General features: G+C 49.3%; 1 protein-coding gene across 2 annotated transcripts in view; it reads right to left on the minus strand.

Moving 5' to 3' along the window:
- MFN2 (mitofusin 2) overlaps positions 1-19256 on the minus strand; it is a 31028-nt gene that overhangs the window by 2808 nt on the left and 8964 nt on the right. For both annotated transcript variants that reach the window (XM_069079074.1, XM_069079075.1), the window contains 15 exons: positions 17781-17916; positions 16565-16727; positions 15266-15390; positions 14741-14849; positions 14539-14646; positions 13654-13807; positions 13422-13489; positions 13213-13334; positions 11573-11699; positions 10752-10856; positions 10290-10392; positions 8638-8858; positions 8051-8206; positions 1868-2064; positions 1129-1263 (listed from right to left, as the gene is read on the minus strand). In XM_069079074.1, coding sequence (XP_068935175.1) covers positions 1129-1263; positions 1868-2064; positions 8051-8206; positions 8638-8858; positions 10290-10392; positions 10752-10856; positions 11573-11699; positions 13213-13334; positions 13422-13489; positions 13654-13807; positions 14539-14646; positions 14741-14849; positions 15266-15390; positions 16565-16727; positions 17781-17916 — 2029 coding nt within the window. The remainder of the gene's footprint in view (positions 1-1128; positions 1264-1867; positions 2065-8050; positions 8207-8637; positions 8859-10289; positions 10393-10751; positions 10857-11572; positions 11700-13212; positions 13335-13421; positions 13490-13653; positions 13808-14538; positions 14647-14740; positions 14850-15265; positions 15391-16564; positions 16728-17780; positions 17917-19256) is intronic.

Consider the following 19256-nt stretch of genomic DNA (forward strand, 5'->3'; position numbering starts at 1 on the left):
GAGAGAGAGAGAGAGAGAGAGAGAGAGAGAGAGAGAGAGAGAGAGTGTGTGTGTGTGCGTGTGTGTGTACATGTGCATACGTGCACGTGCATACAGAGGCCTGGGGAGTTTTCTCAGAAGATACAGCCCCTAACCAAGCTGTGCTCTCCAGGAAGATAAGGACTAAAACAGGGCAGAAATGAAGGGGTATTTTGGCATGGATGTCCACTCATATGCTGCTGCCTCTAGAGATGAGAGTCAAGCAGTCCCTTGTCGCTAGATCACAGAGTTCATGAAGGTCATGTACAAATAAGCCAAAATGGCGGATCTCTGGCCCTGCAGGAGCTGGGTGATCCCCAGCTCAGGAGACAAGGACCATCTGCTGAAATGGGTCCCTTGTGAGACTGTCTTTTGTCAGTCCTGGTGTCGAGGGACACTTCTGTATCTGACCACTACCGGCTAAAGGGAAGGCACAGCACTTTGGCAAAGCCAGAGAAATGGAAGGTCTGTCTGATGAAACTCCAGAAGGGGAACCAGGAGGCAGTGGAGTGGTGGAAAGAGGCTGAACTGGGGAGTCAGAAAGCCAAGGAAACCCCCAGCAATCCTACACAATCTCTCCAGCTAAGTCCTTGGCCCCTCTGTGGGTCTCCGTTTCCCAGTGTCTGTGCTGGCTTTTTCTGATCATTGTCATAATAGTACCCAGCATTTCTATGGCATGGGGAAGTCTGAAAAGCACTCTGTGTAGATCACCTTGTTTGATCCTCAAAATAACCCTGAGAAGCTGGATGGTTATATACAAAGGCTGAGATCCGAATTCTCAATGATAATGTTCTTAATACATTCAAATGCATCTTGTTGGATCCTTCTAACTCCCCAGTGAGAAGGGCTGGGTGGGTAGCATCCAGCTGTTACAAATGAAGCAGCCAAGGTGCAGAGTGCTGTGGGACTTGCCTGGTGACAATGCTAATTAACCAGAGCTACAGTTAGAACCAGGGCTTCCTGGACCTTAGCCCCCTGCTCTGGGCTGACACCTGGACTTCCTGGCTGCCCCTGTAGGGTGACTAGCGAGTGGGTCAGGACCTTCTGCTCTGGGAAGAGATAATCCTGCCAGCAGGCTTCCCAGGGGCCACCAGGCCGCAGCACGCTTACCTGAGGAGTTTGGCTTTGCTCTGCAATGAATCGAGAACCTCAATTTTTTTATTCAGGACAGCGATCTCCTGCTCCAACGTCTCCCGAGTCACATCCACTTGCTGACACAGGTGAGCAAAGGTCCCAGACAGCTCCCTGGAGGGACAGGCTGGGTCATTAGGAAGCACAGACATTGGAGCTAAGTGATGGTGAGCACCGAAGGGGAAGGCCGGACACCAGAGAGCCTGAGCACCTTCAAGGCCCACACCCAGGGCAGTCAGCACCCAACACGTGCTTCCGGCTCTTCGCCCTCAACATCTCACACAGCGTCTAACTGCATTGCTGATGTCAGATCTAATCTAAGAGAATTATGCCTATATAATTTTTCTGCCATGGGAAGTCATCAGCAAATTTTTATGCCCCATTCTTCAAAGCCAAAGAACTCTGAAAGAGAGAAAGAGCTTTTTCAGATTTTGCTCAGATCCAGAGAAATCTCAGCCACTTACTGATCTGCTCAGAAGTTGTGGTGCTCAAATATTGGTGAAAAGGTTTGGAGAAGAAACTAGCAGGCTCAATCCTTCCCCCTGTCCTGTGCCCTTGGGCAGGGCGTTCCCCTGGCTAGCCCTGCTCCTCTGAGTAAGAAGGTGCCCACTGGAGGGGATGTGCCACTTTAGCTTCAGGGTCGGGGCGCTGCTGGGCCGTCTCAGAGCAAGGACTCTGGAGCCTGGCCCAGGATCTCAAGGGGAGGAGGATCACTTACTGCTGCACCTGGTGGCTGCAGTTGGAGCCCGTGTAGCTGATGATGAGCTGCAGCTTCTCGCTGGCGTACTCCACGAACTGGCGCTTGAAGGCCCTCTCCTTGGCCCTGGTGGTCCACGTCACACGCTCGTAGACGTAGAGGAGGCCATAGAGCCCCAAGGAAAGGGCAATCAGCCTCCAGCCCACTGCCTTCCAGACCTGCAAAGGCAGACCAGGTCACCAGCTGGAACCAGAAGCTGGGCATGCCGACAACAGCTGGCCGGCAGCTATGACCCGGGGGCAACAGGAAAGCACCAAGTAGTACCTTTCGGGGTAACAAAGACCTGGAAATACAGTGGATGCCCACTGAATGGGGGAGGGTGAGACAGGGCAACAGGCATGGGAGGTAAGAAAGGATGTGTGATGAGCTGGAAAAGCGGAGACTCATCTACATGACCACTAGAGCATGAGTGCAGAGAAGCACCCACCAGCTTCAGATGGCACTGTCAGAAGCCTGGCCCCTCAGAAGAGGCAGAGGACAGGCTCTCGCCTTCCTTGGTGGGTGGAGATGGCCCCGGCTACCTCTGCACCTCTCCTCAGCCCTGATAATGCCATGTGCTTTGGCTAATTTGGTTTCCCCTTCCTATTTAAGCAATTCATTATCATACTGGATGACTATGGGAGGGCAGCAACGCTGGGAGAAATCTAGTGATGTAAAACAAAAACTATCAAACATTTTTTTAAAAAGGGAAGTAGTGAACTTGACGTCTGAGGACCCAAGCTTTGACTTTGCCATTTACCATCTGTGTGACCTTGTGCAAGTCACATGGCTGAGCCATTTTCATATATAAAATTAAGAGAACCAACCATAACACTGTGGGAGAAGGTTTGATGGAGTAAAAGGACTTTGTAGAATAGGAAGAATTACATGATGGCCAGGCATCAGTTTTGAAGATTTAATTTTTTTTCAAAGAACAAAATCAATTTTCTCTCCCCAACTCCATCTGTTGGGGAAAAAAGAAAACCAAACTGAAGCCTACACGCACTGTTTGCTGTGCTCCAGTGCTGCCCCTCAGGCCCTGCTCTGTCACAGGGTTGGCCACAGGGTCCCAGCAGGCAGGAGGCACAGTGTTGCCACCTGCTGCCCTGCTCTCCTCAAGGCCTCCCCTAAAGGCCACATTCACAAAAGCAGAGCTGGGAGCAGCTTTACAGAGCACTTGATACCACGCCATTGAGTCCCCATCACTTCCAAAGGGTTTGCACACCAGAGTCTCACAACAATGCTAAGGGCGGGGGGTGGCTAGGTGGTGCAGTGAGTAAAGCGCCGGCCCCGGAGTCAGGAGGACCCAAGTTCGGTTCCAGCCTCAGACACTTAACACCCACACAAAAAAACTAGCCGTGTAACCTTGGGCAAGTTACTCAACCCCAAGTGCCCTCCAAAAAAGGCAAAAAAGAAAAAACAAACAAACAGTGCTAAGGATGCAGGTGAGGCAAGTATTGTGATCACTCTCCAATAAGGTGCCTGTCCCAAGGATCACAGGATTCTATGGGTTGGAAGGGACTTTAGTGGTCACCCAGCCCAACCCTAACATTTTTACAGATGAGGAAACTGAGGCAACAAGATGTTAACATGACATGCTCGAGGACTCAGCGATTTCAAGGAGGTCCATACCAGAACCCTGACTGCTGAATTCCTCATCCTGGGCTTGACTATACCCCAAAGTGCTATCCAGAAACACACTTAGTCCATACAACCTTTTCTTAGGATGATTCTTCCTACTGAAATGTGAATGCCCCCTCCCAAGATGTCCTCTCTAAACACTCTTCCGGGCTGCAGTACCCTGAACAGAGAATGAATGGACGAACAAGTCCTACATAAAACATGTATGGCAGAGCTGGAGGAAATGCTGACTGGGGAGAGGAGAAAGGGCAGGCTGGAAGCCCCAGAGAACCCCTTGCCTGGCATCCTGGGAACCTCACAGGCCATGGCAGAGGACCCACACAGTTTCCAAACTCTGCCCAGTCACTTGTGTGCCCTTCATGCCCCACCCCTCAACCACACTGTCAGCACCAGCAGGATAGGGGCGAGTTGTTGATGGAATGCCAGGCCAGTGTCTCACACACAACACATACTCAATAATGTCTGCTCGGATTTTCTCGGAATGCACTGCACCCACCCCTCACAACATCTTCCTCCACATCTCTGGGTCACTATGACCACCAATGGAGCTAACGACACAGGTCAGTATCGGCTTCTCAACTGGACCTCTGCCAGTGTGTCAGGCCAGCTGTGGTCACTCTGCCACTAACAGCCTGGGGGGAGGGGGGTGGGAAACCAGGTGCCCAAGCTTGGCCAAATTCCATGTTAAACAGGGACAGGAGGGCTTTGGTTTATCTCAAGGAGGCTTCTGCTTTATTTCTAGATTTCTAGACAGCTGGGGTGTAATGGGAATGCAAATTTGGAAGATCTTCCCTGCCCCTAGGCTAAAGTGCACCTGAAGCCTGGGGTGGGAGGCTTGTTTTTCAGTAGATACTTTTTGATTGGCCAGTGGGTCCAAAAGGTTGTTACATTCTCTGAGCCAGGAGAAGGCTATATAAGCCCTGATGTGAGGCTTTGTTTTGGGGGCTCACTTTGAGAAGTGTTCTGTGATTTGATCTGTATTCTGGGAAGCCGTTGTCCAGGGCCCCCCCGGCTTTGAAAAACCCAGATGTTGATTGGGTATGGATGTAATGGTTGGACAGTTTGAAATCTGTCCACTTGATCTGTTTCTGTCTTGATAATTATGCCTGTATACTTTGAAGTTTAGGGTGCTGACCTTTTTCCCCTGAACAAGGTAAACGATATATGGTCTGACTGATTAAAGTAAGCTTGTTAACCCATTTTGAGTTGCTTTCCTTTATCAAAGCAGATCCAAGAACCTGTATGGGAAGCCACCCTGAGGACATTTGGGGTGCTTGCCGCTACATGGGGTCAAAAGACCCGAGTTCAAATCCTGTCTTAGAGACTTAATGCAAGTCACTCGTATCTGCTTCAGTTTCCTCGACTGCACTAAGTGCCCCCCTCCCAGGGCTGAGGATCTATAATCCTCACCAGTGGTGAGGATCAATAATACATGCAAAGTGCTTAGCACAGTGCCCAGCATGGAGAAGACACTATATAAATGCTAGGTACTATCAACATGACTAGATTCAAGGATCTAGAGGACACAGAAACAGAGCTAGAAGGGACCCGAGAGGCCTTTTCATTTAGAGATGAGGAAATGGGGATGGAGAGAGGTCACACTGCTGAGCCCAAGCCCAGAGCCCTGTGCAGAGTCAGCAGACTCACCTCTGGAGAAGGGAAACAAAGTCAAAACTCTGGGGAAGGAAAAGGGGCCACTTGGCTGAAGGCTTCCCATGAGGGCAAGGACCCTGTCTTCTTCATCTCTGCCTCGCCCATGCTGAGGGCAGCAAGAAAGGGAGTGTCTGACACCCAAAGCTACTGTTACCCTACCACCCCTAACCCCAGGACTTTCAGATAAAAGGGGACACCTGAGTTTTGGAGACAATCCTACACACAACTTCAAGTATTCTTAGAAGACAAGGTCAGGGCTTGACCAGTCAGCCAAGAACCTAGTTCTGCCGGAAACCACAAAAAATGAAGGTGCCATGCCTGGCAGGAATGACTGCTGATATATGAAATCCTACTTGGAGGATACCACTACAACACAGATCTGTGCTGCACAATGCAGCTGATGGGTGGTTCTGTCAAAGTGGATCCTGAACAGTAGTAAGAGCCTCACCGGCAGACCTGGGGCTGGAGGCAATTTTGAGAACCTCCTGCCCCAGCCTTGTTCCACAGAGAAGTGAAGGAGTCTGGCCAGGGTGACCTGCCCCATCCAAACACAGTCATCCACTCACCACATGGTCCTGCCTGGGCCTCCTCTATAAGGCATTAGAGGGAAAAGGAGAGCTGAGAGCTCCTTTACCAAATCCCTGCAATTAGTCTGTATCCTCAGAATGCCAGCTCATAGAGAACAGGAATGGGGCCAGATGTTGGCTTTATCTGCTGTGCCAGACACCAGAGTGGGCAAAGAGAGGGACTTGTGCCTGAAGGATGGAGATGGTCTGGTATGGTCCAAAGAGCCCTGGATTTAGAATCAGAGAAAGCAGCTTCAAATCCCTGCCTGACCTACCTTCTTGCTGGTTGTGTGGGCAGTTTACTTCTCATGCTGCCCTTATCTATGAGAGGAAGAGACGAATAAGACTGCCTACCTCCCAGGACTCAATTGAGCAATTTGGCAAATACTTACTAGGTACCCAGTACTGAAAGGGAATGACCTGAATGTAGAAAGTGAAAAATGAAATCTTCTCTGCCTTGGTGGGGTTAAATTTGGTAGGGAAGGAGAAAATACTGAGCCAGGGACATCAGGGAAGAGTCTTGTGTAGGAGGAGGCAGCAAGACTGAGTCATGAAGTAAGCAAAGGAGGGTGCCAAGAGGTGCAAGTGAGGAGAGAGCAATTTCAGGTACATGGGCAAAGGCCTGGACAAAGGAGATGATTACCAACGTCAGGGGAGAGCAGGTGGGCCAGCTTGACTGAGCCAAGTACATGAAGGAAGTGTGGAAGGGTCAGCCAGCAACAGAAATATGCAGGGCTTGAAACACCAAACTGAGGAATTTCCATTTACTTTATCCTGGAGGCAAGAAGGAACCACTAAAGATTGGTCAAAACCAAGCTTTAGAAAAATTCTTTTGGTAGTAATGCGGGGAGTGGTAGACTGAAAAAAGCAGAGGCTGAAAGCACAAAGACCAATTAAGAAGAATGCTAAATAAATCACAATTTTTTTTGGAGGGGGAAAGGCAAGGCCATTAGGGTTAAGTGACTTGCCCAAGATCATACAGCTAGTAAGTGTGTCAAGTGTCTGAGGCCAAATTTGAACTCAGGTCCTCCTGACTCCAGGGCCAGTGCTCTATTCACTGCACCACCTAGCTGTCCCATAGGGCAGAGCCGTGACTCGGAACAGTCCTTCACTCTGATGAAGTGACTAAAACATCCACATCCTGGGACCCAGATTTCACCACCAGGCACACATCCCATGTGCAACATCGACAAGAATAAAGTCCCTGCAAAGACCTCTACCCAGAGCGGCAGCCCACCTCCTGGAGAAAGGTCAACCACACGAAAGGCCCACGAATGTGACGGAAGATGGCTGGGTTCCAAGACATGATGTGGGTGAGGCAGCCTGGACAGGCTGAAGCTGCGGTGGCAAGGAAACAATCTACACGGTAAGCATACCAGGGGAAGGCAAACACTGCAGAAGAACACAGAACCACCGCGACCCCAAAGAAGAGAGGACAGCTCCTCCACACTCCCACTCCCACCCCTGCAGAAATGGAACACTGCGTATCTTTTCAGTCTGTTTTGATGTAACGACCTATTGTGCTGGGGGGTTTTCTCTTCCTCATTTCCTTTTAAAAAATATTCTTTGCTATATGGGATAGCTCCTTGGCAGGAGATGGGAGGGATACCAGGAGAAAGTTGGGTGTTGTAAAAATAAAAGGAATCAATAAAAAATTTCTAAAAGGGTCTATGGTGTAGTCCAGGAGCAGATTGGGCCTGACCCAGGGCATGGCTGTGAGAGGAGACCTGTGGCCATGAGAGAGGGTCATATGGGCCAGGGGCTGTGGAGGTACTGATTGGATTGGGTGGGAAATGCAGAAACAAGAGCCAAGAGTCTGATGAGAAAAAAGCCCGACGCCTTAAAGAAATGAACTGTTATGAAAAATTCTATGAGGATGAAACGATGAGCTGAAGCTTGAGGCAGGGCCTGGTCAGTGTCTGTGGTTAAGTTCCTCCCGCTGGCCTTGCTTTGGCCCAATCAGCCAGTGCAGCCACGGGTATGAAGAGAGACAAGGACCAGGCCCTGACTGGCATTCCTCACACCTGCTTCTTTCCCCAGCTGGGGCTGAAGCACTGCTTCATTTTTGCTAGTCCGTCAGAGAAGATGGACCTCAATGGCTCTATTTCATCTCTGAAGGTCTGATTTCTGGCAGATATTCATTACCAAAGAATTCCACCACAAGGGGCATTCAGGGAGCTGAACAGTGGCACCTGGAGACCTTCTCTGTAACTGGTTATAGTATATGGTTGGTCGGCTGGTCAACAGTAGTGGTCCAAGAGCACTGTCTCCCACTCCCCTCCACCCCTCCCACTCCCCTACTCACCACTCCTCCAACAACGAGGATCCCCATAGAGGTTCTGGAGGTCAGGGAGGCCAAGCCAGTGACCATTGAAACCATGAGCTCTTCCTGGGAGAGAGAGTTCTGAGGCAAGGGAGGCATGCTAGGGTTTGCTGGAGTTAAAGGTATGGGACGCTGAATCTAGACAGAGAGAAAGGAAAAAGGGCAAAGTGACCTCTAACCCCAGTGTCCACACCTCAGTGAAATCCCTCCTAACTCCAGAATGGGTTTCCCAACACTAGTGGAAGGATGGGGTAAGTGTGAGTTCAACTGCAAATGAAGACTGGGCAAGAGAAGAGGTTTAAAAGGATCAGGAAGAAGGTGAGCTAGACAACTGGAGGAGGCTGAAGGCCAGGAGAGAGCAGCGTGGGTGGTACCTGTATGTGCCAAAGGGGTGGAAGGGCACCTCCTCAGCAGAGGGCCCAAGGGAGGCCGCAGGACACTTGCTGGATAAGCTGCAGAGCTGGCCGTCATGCCCACTGACAGCCTTTCTGACTCAGGTTCTATAAGGTGAGGGGCGTCCTCACATCTCCTTCCCAATCAAGGGGTCTGCATGTGGGAAGGTTTCTTACCTGATCGTTATAGCCCATCAAAGCCCGGCGGCTGTTCTTTGGTCCCAGAAACCTATTCACAAGCATAGTCCATCCAAGAGAAAAGTGGAACTCAATGTCTTCCTGAAAGTCAGCACAGAGTTTGTCACAGTTCAGGTCATAGCTAAGCGAAAAGCACTGTCGTGGGACCAGCATGTCTATCTGACCCCGCAGGGCGACGGGAAGGAGAGGTCTCAAGCCATCTGGCACAGAACAGAAACAGGAAGAAAAGAGTTGGAATACACCAAATGAGAACCCTCTGAGACTGATGCTATATGAGGCAAATGGCAGCCACCATAACTATTTCAAATAGCTATGAAAAGAAAATTTGACATTCTGCTGGTGCCATGAGCCAAAGGAATTTCTGAGCTAATCCAAAGAAAGGCAGACAGGATTTGGCAGCGGATTCTGTATTAGAATATTTTCAGGATGCTCCGATGCTATTTAAATTCACCTAATACTTCCATTATTATAAGGCAACTAGGGGGCCCAATGGAGAGAATGTTGGACTTGGAATCAAGAGGTCCTGAGTTCAAATCCTGCCTCAGCCATTAGGTGGGCGACCTCGGTAAATCACTCAACATCTCTGAGCAGCAGTTAAAAGCACCTGCTTTTCAGTTTTGTTGTGACAGTCAAATGGGATGATAACACATAGAGTGCCTTGTAAACCTGAAAGCAATAGAAATATATATAGAGATAGCATGGCCATTATTATATATTTCTACTCAGCTTTCTCACTTAAAGATGATGTCTTTGGGGTGGCTAGGTGACACAGTGAATAGAGCACCAGCCCTGGAGTCAGGAGGACCTGAGTTCAAATCCTGCCTCAGACACTTGACACTAGCCGTGTGACCTTGGGCAAGTCATTTAACCCCAATGGCCCTGCCTTCTCCCCTCCAAAAAACAAACAAAAATAGATAATGCCTTTGTCCACTTGCAGAGGTATATTCTATCCCAATCACTTTCACGGTCACCCTAACAGCCCATGAGTTAACTGCTCTCCACTGAAACCCTCCTGCACACCCACATGGTGGTATGGACGTGCTAGGCCAGGGAGATCTGCGTGGGCCCAGGGGCGGACCCTGTCTGACTGTCTGACCTGTGGACCAGATGAGCTAAGCACAGAGATCATTACCAGGAGGCTGGACAAGGAAGATTAACACTTTTTTTCGATGTAGCAACTCAAAGACCAAGGAGAAGCGTTAGAAGCAAACCCATGCTGGTGGGAGGCAGTGTATAAACACCACTCTTCCAGGGCAGTGGAGGCTGAGTACAAATGACTCACCTGTATTTACACAACTCTTAATGTGTTTCCACGGCAACTGGTGTGTCTAGAGCTGGATATAAACTCAAGGTTGAAGCAAACTATTCGACAATGGTCTTTCACATGAGGTGATTTTGTTAGCAGAGGCCAGAGAGCCAGCCTTTAGGAGTCCCAAGGTGTTAACAAGGTGCCAGCCCCATGCTTTCCTCAGTCAGTTAGGCCAGCTCTCTATCTGTAACATGGGGATCTCTCACTGGGTTAGGAGGAAAGTAGCACAGGTAAAAAGGTGCACAGAGTCACACAGCACCCTTGGACTGGAGCCTGAGGGCAGCCTGGCCTCTCTTCTCCCCAGATCTGTGGGGACACCCACCTATCATGTCCTGCTGCATGTTCTTCAGGGCCCCAGTGATGGCATTGGAGCAGCGGTCAGACAGGTTGCGGCCCAGCCCCTCCTCAATGTGGTGATGTAACTCCTACAAGGGAAGCCAAGGGGTCCTCATGAGGGTCATACAAGTTAAGGCATATCAAGCACTTGGCAACCTTTAAAGCGTCTACAAACGCTATTATTATCATGACTGACAAAGATGTCCCTAAGGAGGGAGTTTCTTAGTCAAACCCAAACGTGCCTGGAGTCTGTAGAGGCCATTTCTGGGAAGCCATGCTCCCACCCTCCTAGCCTCCCAATGACTTAAGAAACTGGACACAGCCTCAGACTTAGGCCTGAGGAGCCGCCCCAGCAGCGGGCACTGAGCCACTGGGAGGCACCAAGGGTCCCATGGGCGGCCACCGAGCACATCAGGAGGCTGGGAAACTGCAGTGCTTAATGACTCACATTCTTATAAACCTTGAGAACCACTGGAGAGGGGTGAAAGTCCATCTGGTATTCATCGACCAGCACGGAGAGGCGCCTGATCTCTTCAGCCATTGCATTAGACACCTACAGGAAACAAAGGCAACTCAAACCTGCTAATGCCATGTCTGTTCCTACAGCGCTAGGGGAGCTCTTATGGCTCGCCAAGCTGGACCCACCCACAGTCAGCTCACAACCTAAGCGTCCTAAAGTTTGAGGGACAGAAGAAGGGCTCTGGAGAGCTGCTCCTCCACCCGCCTCTCAGTCTGTAGATGAGGAGAAACGACCTGCCTGAGATCACAGGGCCAAAGAACCTCGGAGCCGGAGCCCAAGCCCAAGCAGATGGCAGCAGAGGCTGGCTGTATGAGGAGCTTTGTCCTGTCTTCGCCAACGCGGGCCAAAAGTGCCTAAGACCCACGTCAAACTAAAATGCAACTGGGAAATATAGAATTGAATAAAATAGTACAAAACATCGATAACATTACATGTTAAGGGGCGGCTAAGTGGCACAGTGAATAGAGCACCGGCTCTGGAGTCAGGAGGACCTGAGTTCAGGCCTCAGACACTTAACATTTACTAGCTGTGTGACCTTGGGCAAGTCACTTAACCCTAATTACCCTGCCTTCCCCCCTCCAAAAGCAAACAATCAAACAAACAAAGCCCCCCCCCCGCCCCCCCCAAACCAAACAAATCACATGTTAAAGCTGAGTTACTACATGGCAGTCAGGGGTCCTCGTGTGCATCAGGGACCCCACTTCTCTCTGAGTTTGACCTCACTGCTCTAAGACATAGTCAGTGCTCACCTGTCTTTCCACCTCCTCTGTGATTTGCTTAATTCTAATTCTGAAGTCTTGAGTTAGGAGTTCTAATTGCTTGTCAATGAATCCAAGCCTCTCCTGTCTCTCTTCTCGTGTTTCCTGACAGTAAACTCTAGAGAAAGAAGGTGTCAATTAGAAAACCAACTTCCACGAGTTGAACGGAGCAAAACGGGAATATTAGGAATTTGGGAGTTCTTACAGTTCACTGCCCTACTCATTCTGAAGAACAAATGAGCAAGTTAAGATATATTAGCCTACAGGACTCGCAAATCCTACATCAGAAGTATAAAGACAGGAAAGGGAAGAAGGAAGGGAACAAGAATTTATGAAGCACCTACTACGTACCAAGCACTATGATAAGACCTTTAGAAAAATTCTCATTTGATCCTCACGACATCCCTGGGAGGGAGGTGCTCTTATTATCCCCACTTTAGAGCTGAGGAAACTGAAGCAAACAGAAATTAAGTGACTTGCCCAGGGTCACCCAGTTGGTGAAAATCTGAGGGCACATTTGAACTCACCATCTTCCTGACTCTAGGCCCAGTGCTTTACCCATTGCCACCAGCTTCCTCAATAGTGGGAAAGCATGCCTACGATTAGTGCCTACGTGGCACCAAAGAGATGCTGAGGGTCAGTCAGGTGGGCAAGAGTCACAAAAGAGGTTTACAGCTAGTCTGTTGTGCTGGCCACGTGGTAGGTGAGGGCTTGGCTGACTTTGTGAGGCATGTTTTTAAAATGGACCACCTCCCAATTGCTGAGGATAGCAGGTAAGAGTTTCAAACCTACAAATTAATGCTCTCCAGGAATTTCGAGAGAAGGTTTGATATAGTATAGTTAAAAAGCAATGGAATCAGGCTCACAAGACTCAGCAGTGTCTCAACTCTCAAAATAACTAGTGACCTTAGGCATGTCACTTGCTCCAGGGACCTCAGTTTCCTATAAAATAAGGCAGACAGAACAGATGATCACTGGGGTCTGTTCTACAATGTGCATAGAGTAGGTACTCAGTAACCATTTAGAAGAATTTAATCTCTAAAATTCTATTATTCAGTTGAAAAAATAATAAAATGATGGAACAGTCAATGCTGGAGAGACTGTGGGAAAACAGGCCCACTAATATGATATTGGTGGAGCTGTGAATTTGTCCACCTAGTCTGGAAAACAATTTGGAATGATGCAAGAAAACGGAATAAACTGTTTGCAGTCTTTGACTCAGCATTCCCACCCATGAGCACATATCCCAAATATGTCTGAGACAGAAAGACCTGATAAATACCAAAACATCCCCAGCAAGAATTTATATGGTAGGAAAAAACCGAGAAACAAAGTTGTCCATTAACTGGGTAGTAGCTGAACAAACTGGGATATAAACATGTCGGAATATTATTCATTATGCTTTAAAAATGAAGAATAAACAGAACTCAGAGATGCATGGGAAGACAAAGATAAGCTGGCATGGAGCTGGGTAAGCTAATTGAGGAGAATAACAAACATGACCACCCCAGTAATGGAGGTGAGATCAGCTGAAGCCATCTCAGCCCTGGAGGACAGATGAGGATGCGGTCCCTCCCCCCTCCTCTTCCCAAGCCACTGAGGCAGGCTCTGGATTTCCTCCCCGTCCTCACCGTTGCTCCTGGGCCGCAATGTGCAGAGAATCCATGATGAGGCGGGCGTCCTCCACCATCTGCTTGGCTCGGACGGTGTGCTGCTCAAACTTGGTCTTCACGGCTGACTGTGAGATGCACTCCTAGGAGGGAAGGGCCCTCTGAGGCACGTGCTGCTGGGAGGGCAGGGAAGGACAGGGAAGGACGGGGGAGGACGGGGGAGGGCTCACCTCAAATCTCCGCTCAAAGTTCTGAAACTCAAACATTCTCACTTGAAACCCTTCGGCCAGAGCGCCTCCTAGGGGAAGTGCCCAGTATTAGAAGGACCAAGATGAAGCAGCTGGCATGAGTCAGTCACACCCACCACCTCACTCCTCTTGCCTTCTCCATCACCAAGCTGACTGCGCCTTGTTAGATTTCTTGGCTGCCCCGTAACCACACAAATGAAGGAGAGGACCTCACCTCCTTCTGGCATTCCTTGGGCTTTCTGGATCCGAGCATTGACCACCTCCTTGGCAGACACAAAGAAGATGCGGTCCCCAGCTTGGGCCCGATCCACCACACCCAGCTCATCCACCAGGAAGCTGGTACAGCGCTCCATGTGCTGCCTCCGGACCTGGAAGGGGCCCAAGCCCAAGAAAAATGAGACCCCTTTCTTCTGACCCAGAAAACCAACCTGGCCCTGGCCGGTACCAGCGCTGAGCAGATACCACACCTAGCAGGGTGGAGGCAAACACAGATAGGCAAACTACAAGTCTGCCACCTTTTCTGATATTTCTACACATGAGAAAAACAAGAGATTTGTAGACTTGCCCAAAACCAGAAAGCAAATTATTGCTAACATTGTTCTTTATCTCCCCCTTCCTCAATAATTCATTCCTTTGTATGGACGTACAGTAAGTAAATAGACTTCCTTTTATCTAAATGAAGTAAGCCAAACTCTAATTGTGTCCACCATCCCCATAAAAATGGCATGCTGTACATATCCATGGAAACCTTGGGAAGACACCAGGTCATGAAGAGAGTCAGAGGGCAGAGGGCATGCTCCTCATCTACCCTCACTGTCTGAGGGATCTTGGACAAGTCCCTCAGCTTCTTTGTCTGTGAGATGGCAGAGCTGGACTAGATGACCTACAGTCCCTATCAGGTCTGTGTGCCATCTGCTCTGACATTCCAGGATGCCATGTGTAGGCCACCTGGGGGAGGGGAGCAGAATGGGAAGCTGTCCTGAACCCTGTGGCTTCCTTGCATTGGCTGGATTCACTCCTTCAATAACAAGGCAATCTGAAAGCACTCTGAACATCTCCCAGGTAGGGAAGGGTTCTTGCTAGGCAGGGCACCACGCACCTCTTCCATGTACTCTGGCTCTGAGGCAGAGGCGTCCCAGCGGTTGTTGAGGATGAAGATGTTGGGGCGAGAAAGGCGTTCGCTCACCTTGTGGAAGAACTGCTTCTCCTGAAAACAAGGAAGCCCTAGCTCAGGGGCCGCCACCACCGCTGGCCACTGAATGGGAGTGGGGGGAGGGAAGGAGAAGGGAGGGAGGGGTTACCGTCTGCATCAGCGTGGACTCTGAGTTGGCCACCAGCACAAACACATCTGCGTCGAGGCAGAACTTGTCGATCCAGCTGTCTAGTTCTGTAGTGACATCAATCCCAGGGCTAAAGGTCACAAAAAGAAAAAAGCATGTCATCACTGTGTAGAGAGCAAGGGGAAAATCATTTCCTCCCCCATGGAGAGAGGAAGAATTAGAAGACTCCAAGTCACCGCTGAATCAGGAGCAGGAGCCTTACGGATGGTGGCAGGCTGCACGGGAAGACTCCCTCTCAGGAGATGCTGAACCACAACCCCACACCTCATTACCACTGACTACTAAGAGACACACAAGTGTGGCCGCACTGAGGCGGCTGGCGGGCAGATGGATTTTGGCAGGTCAATCTGCAAAGCTGTTCCAGGTGCTGTTCTAAGGGACAGGAGTAGCCCGGGCTGGGCTAGGGCACCCTGAGCAGCCGAGCCTCCTTTGTCTCACTGGTCTTCTCCTCCCCTGGGGGACCGCCACCCTTGTGTTCTCACTCACCTGTCCATCAGCACCAAGTCATCTTTCAGAAGAGAGCACTTGGAATTGGGCCACATCACACTCACGAGGCTGCCAGCATTTAGGAGCTCATCCTGGTGAAGGGCATGGGCCAGCTGGTTTACTGTCTGTTGGGAGAAGGGAAGGGAAAGGAAGGAGAGAAGATTCAGGAGCTGCTTCCTAGGTGATCAGTGATCAGTGGTACAGAGTGAGATCCCAGACCCCTACAATCCTAGGCAGAACGGGCCTCAGAGGCCACCTAACCTGGCCGAATGTGCAACACCTACAGTGACGGGGACCATCCCTCCTCCTAAGGGGGGTGAAGAAGTATCTCCTGACCGCAGGCCTAGCTGTGCCCGTCTGCAACGTGCGCCCCCTGATGTGACGGTGCGGGGCCAGCCCACCACATTTTTAGAGAGAGCTGGCACCTGTGTCCCTTCTCATGCCAGTGTCTTCAGCTGACCCTCCTACACAGGACGGGCACGGCAGCCTGTGCCATCATGGGTGCCCGTTCTGGACATTGTCAATGTGGCACCCAGAGCTGGACACAATCCAGTCTGGCCAGGGCCAACGACAACAGGACCATCAGTTCCCCTCTGCTAACCCTCTTTGCCTCTTCATGCACCCTTGGATCTCTCCTTCCTTGCAGAGATGCTCACTTAGCAGCTCCTCAGTGATACATTCTACAACTGTTTGAGGAACTGAAGTCAAACTCCCTGGGGCCTACAATTTACAGGCACCATTCTCTTCTGTTTTCTGAAAATCATGACATTGGGTCCTCCTCCAATTCTCCAACATCTCATAAATGAACAGGCTGGAAACTGCCCAAGATGCTAAGCCACCAGGCAAGTCTAAAGATTCCAGCTGCTGTTACTCCCTCCCTGAGGAAAACCAAGGCACAAAGCCTTAGATAAATATTCACATGCATTCTGGGACAGCTCCAACCCATGACATGAGAAAAAGATCCCAAAGCACTTTCTAACCATAACCATCTGAAAAAGCATATACTTGTCCTTCATATAAAGAAAGTAGATCCAATGACATGTCCAGGGTCACACAAGGAATTAAGAGTGGGTGGCTAAATTTTCTATGGTCTAACTGCCCTTTCATTCTGGAGAGAAATGTCTAAAATAAGATTTCATATGTTCTTCCTGGGAGGGTGGGAGGAAGGCAAGGGAGGATGCCTCCTGAAGTCTAGAGGGCCCTTCTCCAGGTCTGCCCACCATCAGAACAAAGGGGCTAGCTGTGACCAGGACCTAAGGAGGCCCACAAGGTGTCAAGGCTCCCTTGGGCCCTCATTACCTTGACACTCTTCTTCTCCTCAGAGCCCTCAGTGAGAAGGAAGGCCTCTTGGCCATCTGTCCCCTCTACCCGGAGGAAACAGTTGGTGGTGTGGCCAATCCCAGAGGGGAGGACTTTGTCCCAGAGCATGGCATTGATCACGGTGCTTTTTCCATTGCTTGTCCTGGAAGAGATCAAAGACCATCAGCAGCCACCCAGTTAGGACTTGGCACAAGACTGAGCTGTCTGTATGTCTGGGGACTGCTGCAAGGAAGCCCACAAAGGATGCTTCTAGATCTGAAATGGCTCTTTGGGGGCCACAAGTTTCTTCTCTTTTTCAGGCTCAATAATCCCAAATCCTTTCTAGTTTTATTAAGGAGGGGTGAGGGGTGTGTGTGGTCTAAAAATTTTAATATGATTCAACACTGAGCCTGCACCCATTTATGTCTTTCAGTTTTCAATGCTGTCCTCTAATAGCATGGAGCCTCCCACCACCCACAGGTGACGATTCAGGCAGGGGCCAGAAGGAAGGATAAAGAGTTTTCCTACAGTCTATGGTGACAGCAGTGTGTGTTTTCCACATGCTTGGGAGTTCACAGCAGCCCAGTGAGGCTTTCCCCCTACTGGGACACCCCAGAATATTGAGTCCTTTTAAAAATAGCTCCTCTTGCTGACTCATCGGCTCCCTGTGCCTGACATATCTGTCCCCAGCCCACACTGGAAGTTCCTCCACCGCTCATGCTCTCATTTTCACGGCATTTCACAACAATCTTGTCTTTACTCTAGACAAGTATGGTATCACCATAACGTCTTGCTTTATTGTATGCTTCATGCATTTACCAGGTAATACTGTGTGTACTGTTATGTGCTGGGCTCTTATTCTCCCAACTAGACTGTCAGCTTCCCAAGGGCAGGGATCCTGTCTCCTTTACACTTTCTAGATCCTTCAAGCACCTACTGCCCTGGGCTCTGTACACAGCAAGTGCTTAATAAATGTTTAAAGATGAAACAGAATCAAATATTTTAAAAAATCCAGTACCATTAACCACATACGGCAAGAATGAAGTAAGCTGAGGTGCTGAGGCTAAATGACTCATTGCCCCTGCTCCCTGACCAAGCCAAAGCAGAACGAACGACACAGCCCAGTGGGCCCTGGGGGTATGTCCCATGGGGACTCTGTTCCAGTGTGGACCAGCAGGTCAACCAAGGAAAAGGGCTGAGGACGGCAAGGCCTCACCTGCCAAAAAAAGCCACCTTCATGTGCCTCCGGGCCAGCACCTCACTGATGCCCTTCACTTTGGACAGGTAGGCCTTCACCTCCAGCACCTGCTCTTCAGTGGTGACCGGATCAAGCTCGACATTTCTATGAGTGTCTGTGGGAACAAAATGAAGGCAGAGTCAGACATGCAGGAGAGGCACTGTGGCATAATGGAAAGATTCTGGAGTCTGAGAAGCTGAGTTCAAATTCTGCTTCTAACCTTTATTAACTGTGAGCCTTTGGTCTGCTCAGCAATACAACAATAATTCCAAAAGACTCATGATGGAAAATGCTGCCCACACCCAATGAAAGAACTATGGATCTAAAGCATTCGATTTTCACTTTTTGATTTTTTTTCCTGTGGTTTTCCCTTTTTGTTCTGTTTCTTCTTTCACATGTGGAAATACATTTAATATGACCACATATGTATAGCTTATATCAGACTGCTTGTCATTTTGGGGAGAAAAACTTAGAACTCAGAACGTATAAAAAAATTAATGTTGAAAACTATCTTTACATGTAATTGGAAAAAATAAAATACCATTTATAAAAAACAAGCAAATAAACAGCCTGTGAGCCTTTGGGCAAATCACCTGACTTCCCTGGGCCTAAATGCAAGCTTCTGCAAAACAAGGCCAGATGGTGCTGGGAATTCTTTCTAGCTCTGGGTCTAAATCTATGAAGTTTTAAGTTTGATAGGATGTTTTTAAATAAAACAAAGAGGGGGAAGCTAGGTGGTGAAATGAATAGAGCACTGGAGTCAGGAGGACCTGAGTTCAAATCCGACCTCAGACATTTAACACAAAAAATAGCCGTGTGACCTTGGGCAAGTAACTTAACCCCAACTGCCCTCCAAAAAGCAAAAAAAAAACAAAAAAACGAAGTCAGGTAGTCAAAATAATTCAAGAAAAAAACATTAATGCTACCCTGAAGCTATGAGGCCCCCTTAAGTTATATAAGTATTCTATACCTTTATTATCTCATTATTTCTCAGAAGTATGGGAGGAGAGACAGTAAGGATAAGACTAACTTTCTAAACAGTGAAACTGAGGCAACAGCAGATGTGGGAAAAGAACTGAGGCTTGTCTCATTCTTAGCAGAGTATAGAACTCAATTCCCAATTAGCTGTGTTAAGGTAGGAGAGGTCAGTAATGTTCTGAGCTCCTTCACACACTCTGACACACCATCAGGCTGACACGCCCCTGATTCCTTGGACACCCCTAAAGCATCTGAAACATGCTCACTGGCATATGTAAAGCAGGCAATGTCAGAAGCCAAAAAGCCGACACCCTCTCCTGGCCCACGCGCCCAAGGTCAGACACTTCTCCCTTTTATAGCCATGTGCTTGATGTGACAGCAGTGACTGGGGCCTCTGGAATGTCTGGATGAACGGGAGTCCTCCTGGCTGGACACCAGGTGCCGTATCAAAAAACAAACTTACAAAAGCAATGTCCG

The sequence above is a fragment of the Petaurus breviceps genome, unplaced genomic scaffold (genome assembly GCF_028583685.1).
Source record: "Petaurus breviceps papuanus isolate PSGF00001 unplaced genomic scaffold, PetGlider_PUasm1.0 91041, whole genome shotgun sequence".
NCBI classification, from domain to species: domain Eukaryota; kingdom Metazoa; phylum Chordata; class Mammalia; order Diprotodontia; family Petauridae; genus Petaurus; species Petaurus breviceps.